We start from the raw sequence: 12619 nt of genomic DNA on the forward strand, positions 1-12619 counted from the left end.
AGATGCCTTAGGCAGGACAACCAGGAAAAGGGCTTCTGCATGGCTGAGGGAAGGGAGGGGACAGTGGATAAAGGCAGGGCCCAGCAGCTCAGTTTTTCTGTTAATAAAGGAGGAGGTTGGAGTAGATGATCTCCAAGAAACTTGGGTAGTTCCTATTCTAATATTTCTCTTCAAATGCTCATTGAATTAAAATGGGCAACATATTTAAACAATTACCAACATGCTTACCTACACAATTACCCACCCAAGGGCAATGATGATCAAATTTTGCTATACATCGATTGCATACACCACAATGTTTGGATCTCACTGGCTTCCGTATCTGTTAAAAGGTATATTTTAAAGAAGAATTATAAGCCCAGTAGCTAAGAAGAAAGAAAAGCTAAACAACTTTTTTATTTACTCTGAAAAAATACAAGGAAAAAATTAATTTTATGACTATGTCTCTGATGCCAAAATTTTTAGCTGATAAAAACAAAAGAAAACCACTGTAAATTGGTATCACAAAATTCTGATTTCCTCAAACCAAAAGATAAAAAAAGATAATGTCAGCTAAGGACATTAGGTCCCAACTCATCTAAACTTTTTATCTCCCCTAGAACCTGGCACAGTGCTCTGAACACAGTTGCTAAATTGAAGGGAAACTGTTTGCCACTATAATTGATTTACAATTTATCCACATCTTTCAACTTCTGAAAGATAAAAACATACCAAATTTGTGAACTGTTTCTTGATGAAAGCTAGCAGCGAAATCTGTTTTCACTTTTTTTTCTTTTAGTGGACACATTAGTTTACGCTTTAATAAAAAGTAAAGAATGAAGAAAAAAAACAGATATAAAAAAGAATTTATGAGTCCAAATCACTAAAAATCTAAACATCTTCTCTAAAGTAACAAATCTTACAACAAAAATGTTTTACATATCAGTTTCTTGTTACTTGTCCTCTCAAGACCTGAGCCTAAGAAGCAGCATTTCTCTTGCAGAAGCTCCCAAATACCTAAGAAAGTAGAGGAAAACTGCTCAGGTTTTAGAGAAGCTTAGGACTTATGGGAAAAAAAATTTAAAACTTGGACTCAGATCTCAATAGGCAAGGAAAGAAAATGTTTGTTCTATTTAGTAAACCATTTTTAGTATTTGAAACTATATGAAACTGAGAGTACTCCTAAGAACATTGGCAAGAAGAAGCCATCACAAAGAACAATGTTAAAGTATGAACATGAGTCACTCATGTTCTGAAAAGGCTAGTGTCTGGTAGTATCCACACTTATAATATGGCAGTGTTTATTCCTAACATATGCCAGAAACAAATTTTACTTATGATACTTCTCACCAGTGTCTGATCAAAGTACTGATAAGATACCATTAATTTGGATGCAATTTTAAAATTATTTTGCCATGGCAAGAATGAGTGAGGTAAGCATTCTGTGAAGTGGTAAGGCCAAATGAATCAGTAGACTAAGTAAGTTTGAGATCCATTGCATTGAGTTATATAGTTTCAAGTAGTAGCAAAATACAAGTTTAACCATCCATAGAAGACTATTACCTAAGAGTAAAAAGTAAAATAAAAAACAAGCAAAAAAAAAAAACCTTAGTAAATGCCAAAGAATGTTTTTCCTTTCAAAGAAGTGCTCTAAGGCAAAATTTGGATATAAGAATATAGATGTAAAAAAAAAGTAAATCAGCTTTTTAAAAAAATCCAATGCAGGGGGGTTTTTGTTCCTAAAATATGTTTTTTTAAAATAAAACCTTGATCTAAATACTTTTCAGGAAACTTTTTGTCTTTTAAAGTCTACAGACATTTTTGGGCACCCACAGAAGACACTGTGCTAGGTACTGTGGAGGGATATGGTGGGGAAAACACCTTTTCTGTCCTTATTTTTTTTACTCTGGAAAAAATACAAATAGGAAAAAAAATTACTTTTATGACTACATCTCTGATGCCAAGATTTTTAGCTGACAAAAACAACAACAAAAAAGAAAGACTGTAAATTTGTATCACAAAATCCTAATTTCCCAAAATTCAACGATTAAAAAGTTAAAAAGATTAATAAGCTGAAAGGATAAGAGCTATGCACAAATAAACACAACACCAGTGAGACAAAAGTGCTACAGAAGAGTTACAAATGAAATGCTATGGGCATCTAAAGAAAGAAATGATGTAGATGGGGAGAGTTCTCAGGAGAGGTTTCTTGAAAGAGATGAAACTTGAAGGAGAAGAAGGCTTTGAACAAGTAATAAATGAACATTTCTGCCATTATTATGGTAAGCTCTTAATTCTGCTATAGAGTTCACTAAACAGTACATAACTTATTAAAGATAATAAGTTCACACTATTTAATGACCAACAAAAGGTATCATTCTTGCCACTAAATATGTATGGTTTTTTTTTCAGTTCTTCATGTTTAAAAACTGTAAAAATAATTTGTTCACCATATGGGAACTGTGTTGGCAACATGTTCTTGGTTTTGTGGACAGAACAATATTTCCACTGAAAAGCAGCACAAGAAAGGCTGGTTGTAAATGTTGAGGAAAAAAGGATAATCCTTTAAATTGTAGTTTCTGTTAAATGTACAGTCAGGGAGGAAATGAGCATGTCTACAAAAACCCTTTGTAAGCATGTCTGGAAATCCAAAAGAATATTGTCAGCAACATAAGTTGAACATAAAAATTGAAGATATTTTCAGATTAATGCACTGAACCAAATGGAATAGTTGAGTCAATCATAATATGGGACTTTAAATACAAATTTGATGGGATAAGAATCAAATAGTTAAAACATGAGAAAATAACACTTCCATTTAAAAAGCTGTATAGCTTGGTCAAATTAATACAGATAAACAGTAACAACGTATCTTCTCATTTATACTAAGGAACAAAATTGAATGAATTGAATGGCTTAACCATACATGGGTTCTGGATGGTGATTTATATTAATTACAGAATGATGGAAATTGCATTGAGCAGTTAAAGCAAATGCCATCCAAATCTAATCCAATCTGGGAAAATGTTATTGTTAAAGTTATCCATTCAATCTGTGGTTGATTTACTACTAGGCTTGAAAAAGAAATAGCACGTTGGAAAAAAAAAATACAACATAATTTTTTTTAACTGTAACTCAAATCTCATTCTAAAATGCTTCTACATTCATCATACTATGTTACATTTTATATTAAAAATAGAGAGAGAATACTACCAAACAGGTACTGCAGAATATACTGAGGTCCAGACTTCCTGTCTCTGCAAGTTCAACTATTGTCTTTAGATGGAGAAAAGGGGAAAAAAAGGGAAAAAATTAGCAGTATATGTAAACAGGATATAGTAAAAATAGAATACTTTTATATATGTAAAAAATAATGCTTTCTTTTCTGTTTACCTCATTAAAATTCTCAAAAGTTGATTTCTTGGCTACCTGAACCATTTAAAAGAACATTAAAACATAACATGCATAATAAACCTGCAAAATGTGCCAACAGGCTCCCATCTGCTCTGTGTAGAACTCAATGTTGCTAAAGAATTTCAATGAAGCTCAGATGATTTAAGGGAGGTTGTAGGTCAGAACTGCACAACTTTGTAAACTTCAGGCTGCAGATAGGTTAGACTAGAGACAGAATGAAAATGGTTGGTTGCCGCAGATCACATGACAAACAGGTAAGTGTGCCAGTGGCAACCCTACATTTTTCACTGGCCTCCAGAAATCCTTTGGTGGGCCAGGCCATATGTTGTGCAGGTCTCTTGTAGGTTCTGTTGTCATATAGATCAGTCAGTTTACCGTTTTCTTGCCACAGACTTCTGCCCTAAGTGTGATTAACCAGTTCACAAATGTATGAAAGTAGAGCAGTGCAAACTGACCCTAGTCCTCCTTAATCTGAGAGCATTGCCTCTTTATCCTTTAAGTACTTAGTTTGCGTGTTGTCCCTTAAGAGTAAGGACAATTTTTTGTGTTCCTTTGTATCGCCTGCACTTAGCAGGGTGCCTGGCACAAAGCAGGTGCTTAATAAATGTTAGCTGATTGATGGATCGACAGTAAGAAATGAAAGGCAGCCTGGTGGAGTGGACAACTGCCCTCAGGGCCAGGAAGAACCAGTTCAAATTCCACTTTGGACATTCTGGGAAGGTCACTGAACCTTTCAGTGCTTCAGGCAACTTTCTAAGATCTCAAGTCATAGAGAAGGTGCCAACCTGCACTGCTAGAGGGAGTTTCCTTATCTGGGAAGGTCCTTTTATCAACGAAATGATAGATTCAGTCTCTATCCACTAATAATACCATTTATGTAGTGATTTACAGTTTTCAAATTGCTTTCACATATATTATCTCAGTTATAAATTAAGAGCAAAAGATCTAGTGATATACATATATATTTGTGTATATATGTATATGTATATAAAAGATCTAGTGATATATATATTTATACACAAAAGGAATTACTTAGGGTGATAAAAACTCTTAACAACTTGAGGTACTTGAACAAAACGTAGCATTTATATATGATAAAGGCAGTCCTTATTCCTTGAAAAGATGGTGAAATGTTAGGACTCTCGCAAGGTAACTCAAAGTGATGTAAGTTGAGTCTAATGTTGCAGTTGAAACAATGATATTATAGTGGGCTACTAACATTCCTGAGCAAGGGTCTGATGCACACATTTTTTAAAAAGTGATTACAAAACTATATAATGTTTATAATGACCCTAAGCTTTTTTTCTGAAACAAACCACTTCATTACCACTAATATTTTTAATGTGCTAATATATGCCTGCAGATCATGGAATATCATAATCCCCAAAGAATCAAAATTGCAAGTCTTCCCAAGACTAGAGAAGAGACACATGATGGAGGTAAGCAGGCTGCAGCATATGACCAAGCCAGAACTGTACACATGAAGTGGCATAAAAGATATGTATAACCAAAAAAGGAGGTAGGCTAGACATGTTTTGAGAATGAGAGATAAATTAATAGTGCTGACCTGGTACCCTCATAGTTTTAAGAGCCCTAGAGAAAGCCCCCAACACTTCTGAATGAATCTCCCTCCAGAGGATTTATGGGAACACTGCCAGATCCCAATGAGTATAAACTGTGAATCCCCCAAAGTGGTTCTTATTAAAATTCTGTATATTTCACTGGTCTGGAATGAATTACCATATGTTATGTAATTATAACTCCAAATAGTGCCAACTGAACGTACAAGACCACTTCAGAGATGGGTTATAATCTATATCACTGCAGGGAGTATCCATGCCAGTAAGATCACAGTTCTACTGAAGTAATAACTGCAAACACCAGCTTTAATAAATTACACATGGATATACACACACATATTATGTATATGAACATGCATGCATATATGTACACATATATACATATGTATGTGTGCTAAAGCTTTAAAGTTTACAAAATAGAAAACTAAGCAATGGAAGGAGAAATTAAGCTCAGCAAGATGAAGGAAAAATAGGATTTTGCTATATTTTGAGGCCAAATTAACAGGGTAAGAGGATTTATCATTATGCAGACTATAGAAGCTCAATGTGTTCATCTAGACTTTCTCAACTTGAAGACAACTCTCTTAGTAATGGGAGCCCACTACTTCCTTAGGCAGCCACCTCTCCTTTCGGAATGTTTATTCTCTTTGTAATGTTAGCAAAGTTTTCCCTATATTGAACCAAAATCTGTTACCACTGTAGCTTACAATCATTGTTCCTAGTTCTACCCTCTGGACCCAAAAAATAAAGTCTAATTCCACTGTCATATGACAGCTCTTCAAAGAATTCAGGACTGCTATGACATCCTCTCTAAAAGCTTATTCCCAATTCTTTCGTGGCATAGTTTTCAGTCCTCCCAGTTTTCGAGATGCACTACAATTTGTCAAAATCATTCCTCTGCTATGGCCCTCCGCACTAAAACCAAGAGCCGAGATGTGGGCTGGCCAGGGCAGAACAGGCAAGACCCCACGTCCTTTGTCCCGGCCCCCATACCTCTGTTAGTTCAGTCTAAGACCAGTTTCTTTACCTGCCACATGACACTGCAGATTCTTTTTGAGGGTAAAATCTGTTACAAAGAATTATCTAACTATATCTCCCCACTCTGTAGTTATACAATTTTTTAACATAAGCACAAAATTTTATGTGTATCCCTATTACATTTTATCTCTTTAGATTTGGCTCATTGTTCTAACCTGTAATCTCTCTGGATGCTGTCAAACAAAAAGCCTTATGAAGCAAACTGGGTTTAAAAAAAATAGGTTAATATAGTAACCAAATGAATAAATTTGGATTTAACATAAGATAGTACAAACTGTACCTCTTATTTCATGATTTTTTTTTTTTACTTTATTTTTATTTTTACCAATCAGAAGGTAAAGGAACTACTTTATTGGGGTCGTGAAATTCAAGGTTTACTTGGGGAGGTTTTCATAGTTGTCTTTGAATAGAGGGACAAATGATGGCCTTTAGAGAAATGTTTTAAGGTATTTTTTACTACCTTCTTTTTCCTGTTACAAATAATCCTATGCTAGCATAGGGATGGAGGTGGCTAGGTGGCTCAGTGGATGGAACACTGGGCCAGGAGTTAGGAAGACCTGAGTTCAAATCTGACCTCAGACACTTACTAGCTGTGTGACCCTGGGAAAGTCATTTAACCTCTGTTTACCTCAATCCACTGGAGAAGGAAATGGCAAACCGCCCTAGTACCTCTGCCAAGAAAACCCCATGGCCAGTATTGGTGGGCTAGAGTTCACAGAGTCATGAAGAGTTGGACACAACTAAACAACAAAGCATGGGGATTTAGAGGTTAAATTGTTAGTCACTCTTATGTTTTTTCTTTCTTGAAAAGCCAACGTGTTAGCCTATTATCTTTGCCTTTCACCCTGATATAATGATATCTTACCTTTAAAAAAAATGGACAACCCAAATTTTATTTTTACTTTTTCTTCCTGTGATTACTTGCCACTCTGTTGCTTTTCAGTGTTAAAGTCTCAAAGCTTTCTCCTTCCAGAAATGACTTTGTATACACTTTGTGTACATGTTCTATATCTTTCCCCAGAGGTGAGCTACTTGTATCTCAAGTGGATAGAACAATGACTTGCACGTAAGTACATGTTTAATAAGTGCTGAATTGAACTCAATCTCTTGATGCTAAATTTCGTCTTAAATCTACAGAATCATATGACTGTCCATTTTTAACACATGCCACGTACTTTGCCTTAGAATACTGGATTGCAACCATTTCTATAGCACTGCTACAGAATTTATATATCCAAATGAATGCTATCTTTCAAAGTAGTCTCCATGTGAAGCTATACACTTATGTGGATACTAAGTTACAAGACTGAGGGTTTACAGGGATATTACAGATTACCTAAATCCAATTCCCTTATTTTTCATATGAGGAAACGGAGGCTTAGAGTGGCAAAATAAATTGCCTAAGGTCACCAATGATTCATGTCAAAATTAACACTAAAATCAAGACCATCCATCTCCCAGATCTATAGCCTTTTTACTACACTATGCATCAAAATACAATTTCAGTCTTCAGAGCATTTGAAACACCTGCTTTGGATGTGCCTCTAGGCTCATTTCATAATCTAATACCATTTTCCCTGGGCTTCTCTGCAACCTCCTCTACTAATATTTTGTTCACATGAGTCCTGCTATCCTCTCTTTCCTCTCATCTACGTCTTGAACAATAGAGCAATGATTGCCTCCCCACTATCCCACCTCCCCCACTACACATACTTTGTCAGCACTGAGTCAACACCAAGAGCCAAGAGTCTTCAAAGAAATGAACCGTGCAAGATCAGGTGGATAAACCATGGGGCCAGGCTAAGGCTAAGAAACAGAGGGTTCCAACAGGAAACAGACTGGCTGAAGTTAATTTGTGTAATGCCACAATGTTGCATAAGTTGCAAAACTTATTAAATGCTGTGAATTGACATGACTAAAATCAGTTGAAGTACTGAAGTACAAATACAAATTGTTGGAAATCCACTGCCCAGAAGTACAGAACTGCATGCACCTTGTGGACAAAGTCAAATTATTACTCAGTGTTTTTTAAAAAGAACATGCAACTCAGCACCACAAGTCTAAAGACTATCTAAAACTGATATAAACTTCAATTTCTGCCGAACTGGTTTCTAGTATTCCCAGCAGTCTTGTCCAAAAGACAGCTATTCCCCTGGTAATTTATAATTTGTGCTCTTCATTTTATCAAACACTGGACTGATAAATTTAGTTATTTCTGAGTCTTAGTCTGTTCTAACTAATAACATGGTTTTTGTTTATTGCAGTTTTATAGTATAGTTTTTTTAACCATTCTTTTTTTTTTTTTTTTGGCTAGGCAATGGGGTTAAGTGACTTGCCCAGGGTCACACAGTTAGTAAGTGTTATGTGTCTGAGTCCAGATTTGAACTCAGGTCCTCCTGAATCCAAGGCTGATGCTCTATCCACTGTGCCACCTAGCTGCCCCTATTTTAGTTTTAAGAGTCAAGGATGAATCATTTGTAGAGGATTAGCTTTGGAATCAGGCAGACCTGAATTCAGGTTCTGCCTCTGACCAATAAAGTTGTGTGACCATGTGTCTCAGTGCCTTACATGTCTCTCTAAGACTAAACACTGCAGACGAGTTGTGGTCTACTTTGGTAGAGGCAATGTACACATCCAGAGCTCATCATGCCAGTGAAATCACACGTGTAGACCAAAGAAAAGAGTTATTATCTTTATAACATACTACACAAGTGTATAAACATATATACAACTATGGTACTAGTGTGGTGACAGAGGAGGGTTTTTGAATTCTGCATTTCTTGAAATCAGTAAGGCCATAAAAGAATAGGCTGGGACAATTAAGTGGTGCAGTAGATAGAGGACTGGTCCTGGAGTCAGGAGGACCTGAGTTCAAATCCAGCCTCAAATAGCTGTGTGACCCTAGGCAAGTTACTTAACCTGATTGCCTTCAAAAGGAATAAAGAGAAAGAAAAAAAAATATAGGCCTACCTTTCAGTGTAAATGGGTAGTTTTGGCTAACTCCGTTTCCTTTTCATTTACCCTAACTGTTCTTGCACATGCCAAAGAATAAGGTAAGTTCACACTGTCTTGGACCGCCCCCTAAGGCCAACATAAGATAAGCAATTTAGGAAATCTTTGTATTTCTTCCCCTGAAACACAACAAACTGCCCCCTAGAAATACTGGTGGGAAGTGGCCCATATTTAAAAGCCCACTTGCCCTATAAAGACACAATTCTCTCTGTCAACTGTAGCTTCTCCAAGGCTTATATCAACATGCAGAATAAACTTTTACAGATATTCTAAATTTTAATAAAGTGGGTTTCCTTCTTGCAGTACTTTGATAAGCCAATTTTATTAACATTTTTACTTACACACAAAAAAACTAATGTAGTAATTGTTTACTACTGCAATAAGTACTGTTGCAAATCCACTGAAGGTTTTACACTACTGAGAGGAATAAGGAAAGGGGGAAGGATCAAGTATTTATCAAGCACCTAGTAGGCACTGTATTAAGTGTTTTACAAATATTATCTCATTTGATCCTCACAACAACCCTGGGAAGTAAGTGCCATTATTATCACCATTTTGCAGCAGAGGAAACTGAAGCAGACAGTAGTTAAATTACTTGCTCAATGTCATACATCTTGTAAGTTCTGAGGCCAGATAGGAACTCAGGTCATCCTGACACCAGGTCCAACAATCTATCCACCCTATCACTTAGCTGCTTAAAACAACAAAACACCTAAAGAAGCAGAAGATGAAACTTTAAAAATTGGAATTACTAGAAAATATTTGTAACTTTAGTGAAAAAATGAAGTGTAAAATTCACTTCTTAACCAAACTTTCTTTTAAATTTTTTTTATCTTTTTATCCATACTTCTTGTTTTGACATCATTATTTCTACACACAGCCCTCCTTTTTCTCCTAAGATTTAAGATGGGAAAAATCAATTCCACAAAATCGAACAACATAATGATCACGTCTGACAGTACATACAATCGTCTAAATCTACCTCTACAGAGAAGGAAAGACATGTTAGCCACACTTTTGTCATTCCTTACTGAGTGCCTGCCACCTGGATAAAAACAGTTTACTTTCTTTTGTTAAGAGTGACCACAAACATGAAATGCATTTGGAGGAACACAAGAAGTAGCACTACTTTATATTTATACACATATGCAGTATGTGTTTTAAAGAGATCAGTGCTTTACTTTTGTGTACACGTGTGATTTCATTGGCATGGTGAGCTCTGGATGTGTACGTTGCCTCCACCAACATAGAACACAATTCGACTGCAATGCTGAGTCTTGGAGAGACAGGTACAACTTTATTGGTCAGAGGCAGAACCTGAATCCATGTCTTCCTGACTCTGAAGCTAATCCTCTACAAATGATATAACCTTGCTTCTAAAAACTGTATCATAAAACTTAATAATCTAAACTATGTTATTGGTTGAAAATATATAAAATAGATCACTGGAACAGACTATTTTAAGACTCAGAAATAACTAAAAATATTAGTCCAATGTTTGATAAGATGAAGAACACAAATTACCAGAAAAAGGACTTCCTATTGGATGGACAAAGTTGCTAGGAAAACTGGAAACCAATTTGGCATAAATGAAGTTTTAGATCAGCATGTGAAATCAACTGCCACAATAACCTCCAAATGGATATAAATATAAAGAACATAAAAATATTTAGATGAAAATGAAAGGAAGTAATTTTCACAATTATGGCCAGCAGGAAGATTGTTAATCAAGTCAGGGACAGAGGAAAAGCTTGTGCATGAACAAATCAAAGCAGCTATAATAAGAGAAATTGTCAAGTGGGATAAAAATCTATTCTTGTACTATCTCTGATAAGACCAAGGGCCATTCCTCAATAGACAAGTGGTAAAACAATATGAACAATTTCAAAAGGATATTCAAACAACTCTGAGGTTCAACTTTATACCCAACAAAATGGCAAAGATGATAAAAGAAAAAGTCAATGTTAGAGAAGCTTCGAGAAGATAGACATGTTGAAACACTGCTGGTGAAGCGGTGAGTTTATCTAATCACTCTGGAAAACAATTTGGAATCATGGCAGCAAAGGGGACTAAATTGTTCAAACTCTTTGCTCCAGTGATTCACTACCATGCCTACACCCTAAAGTCAAAGGGAAAAAGAAAGGCTCTATGTTTATCAAAATATTAATGACAACACTTTGTGGAAGGAAAAAAGTAGAAATAAAAAGGACACTATCAATTGGGGAATAGCTGAACAAATAGTAGTATATGAATGTAATTAGTTGAATATTATTGTGCCCTAACAAATTCAGACAAAAATGGGAAGACTTTTATGAACTGATATAGAAAGAATTGAGAAGAATCAGGAGACCAATATACACAATACAATAACGTAATTGAAAATAATGAAAAGTAGCCCAACTAGTATTAATTGTAATGACTAATCTTGGCTCTGAAGAAAAGATGATGAAACACTCCCTCAGCAAAGAGGGAGAGGACTCTGGACGTTGAATGCTACACATGCTATGAGTTGCAGCTGTTTCTTGAAGTTTCTTCTCTGAAAGTTTTAACTTCCAAAAACAGTTAAGTACCAAGAATCAAGGGTTTGGGCTACTCAACTGGATGCAGAAAGTCAGCGCTCTGAAGCTCATAAATTTTATACAAAGGACAGCCATTAAGCTCCTTGTTCAATGTCCATTTTCCACAAACTGTAACAAGTTCAGTTTATCTGGTTTCCCAGTCCACATTAGATTAAAAGCAGAAAACTAGAAAACAGGGGAGAAGTTTGGATTTCTAGAGAAGAATAAACTAGCAGCAGTAAAAACTGAAAGCTGACTGTGAGGGAGAAGGCAGAAAATCCATACAAAGCACATGAAAATATTCAAAATGCATAACAGACTAGGGCCACTGTTAGGTCAAATAACCCTATGTGGTTCAGCATCCTCTAAGGGTATCACTGTATTACAGCAAAATGCAATACTGATCTGGGTGATACTTACATAATCAAGAAAAGGAAGTAAATAAACTTCTTATAAAATTTATTTTAAATGTTGTAGGACTACTCCATCATTTATACTTATACAAGTTTTATACAATACTCCTGGATGACGTCTGTTACCTTGGCTTCTAAGGATAACCCTATCTGTGGGGCTGTACTTGATACTATAGTATATACTAGTATAGTAGTAGTAGTAGTAGTAGTGGTAGTGGTAGTAGTAGTAGTAGTAGTAGTAGTAGTAGCAGCAGTAGCAGTAGCAGTAGTAGTATATATGACTATAGTTCCTGTACTTCTATTTAATCAAGTAAGAGATATTACTTTTGACTAAGGAATTTACTAATAGATGGTATAGTGACAAATAGTAGCAACAAAATATCCCCCTAATATATATCACATGCACGAAGATATGACTTTTCTGGGATTTATGTGCCAGGCAAGGGGAACTTCCACTATTACAACCTTGATGGAGACAGCCTAGAAGTCATGGGAGTACTACTGCCTCTTTCCCTACATTCATATTCATTCAGAGATCTCTGACCTAGCAATACTGTCTTTTCAGCTGGTACTCGGGAACAATGGGTGTAAGTAAAAAGCTGGCAGAGTATGCAGGGTATTTTTG

General features: G+C 35.7%; 1 protein-coding gene across 4 annotated transcripts in view; it reads right to left on the bottom strand.

Annotated features, from left to right (window-relative positions):
- ZDHHC17 (zinc finger DHHC-type containing 17) overlaps nt 1-12619 on the bottom strand; it is a 111568-nt gene that overhangs the window by 7742 nt on the left and 91207 nt on the right. For 3 of the 4 annotated variants that reach the window (XM_027842524.1, XM_027842525.1, XM_027842522.1), the window contains 2 exons: nt 3193-3255; nt 229-322 (listed from right to left, as the gene is read on the bottom strand). In XM_027842524.1, the coding sequence (XP_027698325.1) occupies nt 229-322; nt 3193-3255 (157 nt within the window). The remainder of the gene's footprint in view (nt 1-228; nt 323-3192; nt 3256-12619) is intronic. The other variant, XM_027842523.1, reaches the window with a different exon arrangement.

This window comes from Vombatus ursinus, unplaced genomic scaffold (assembly GCF_900497805.2).
Source record: "Vombatus ursinus unplaced genomic scaffold, bare-nosed wombat genome assembly UNPS02014874.1, whole genome shotgun sequence".
Taxonomy (NCBI): Eukaryota; Metazoa; Chordata; class Mammalia; order Diprotodontia; family Vombatidae; genus Vombatus; species Vombatus ursinus.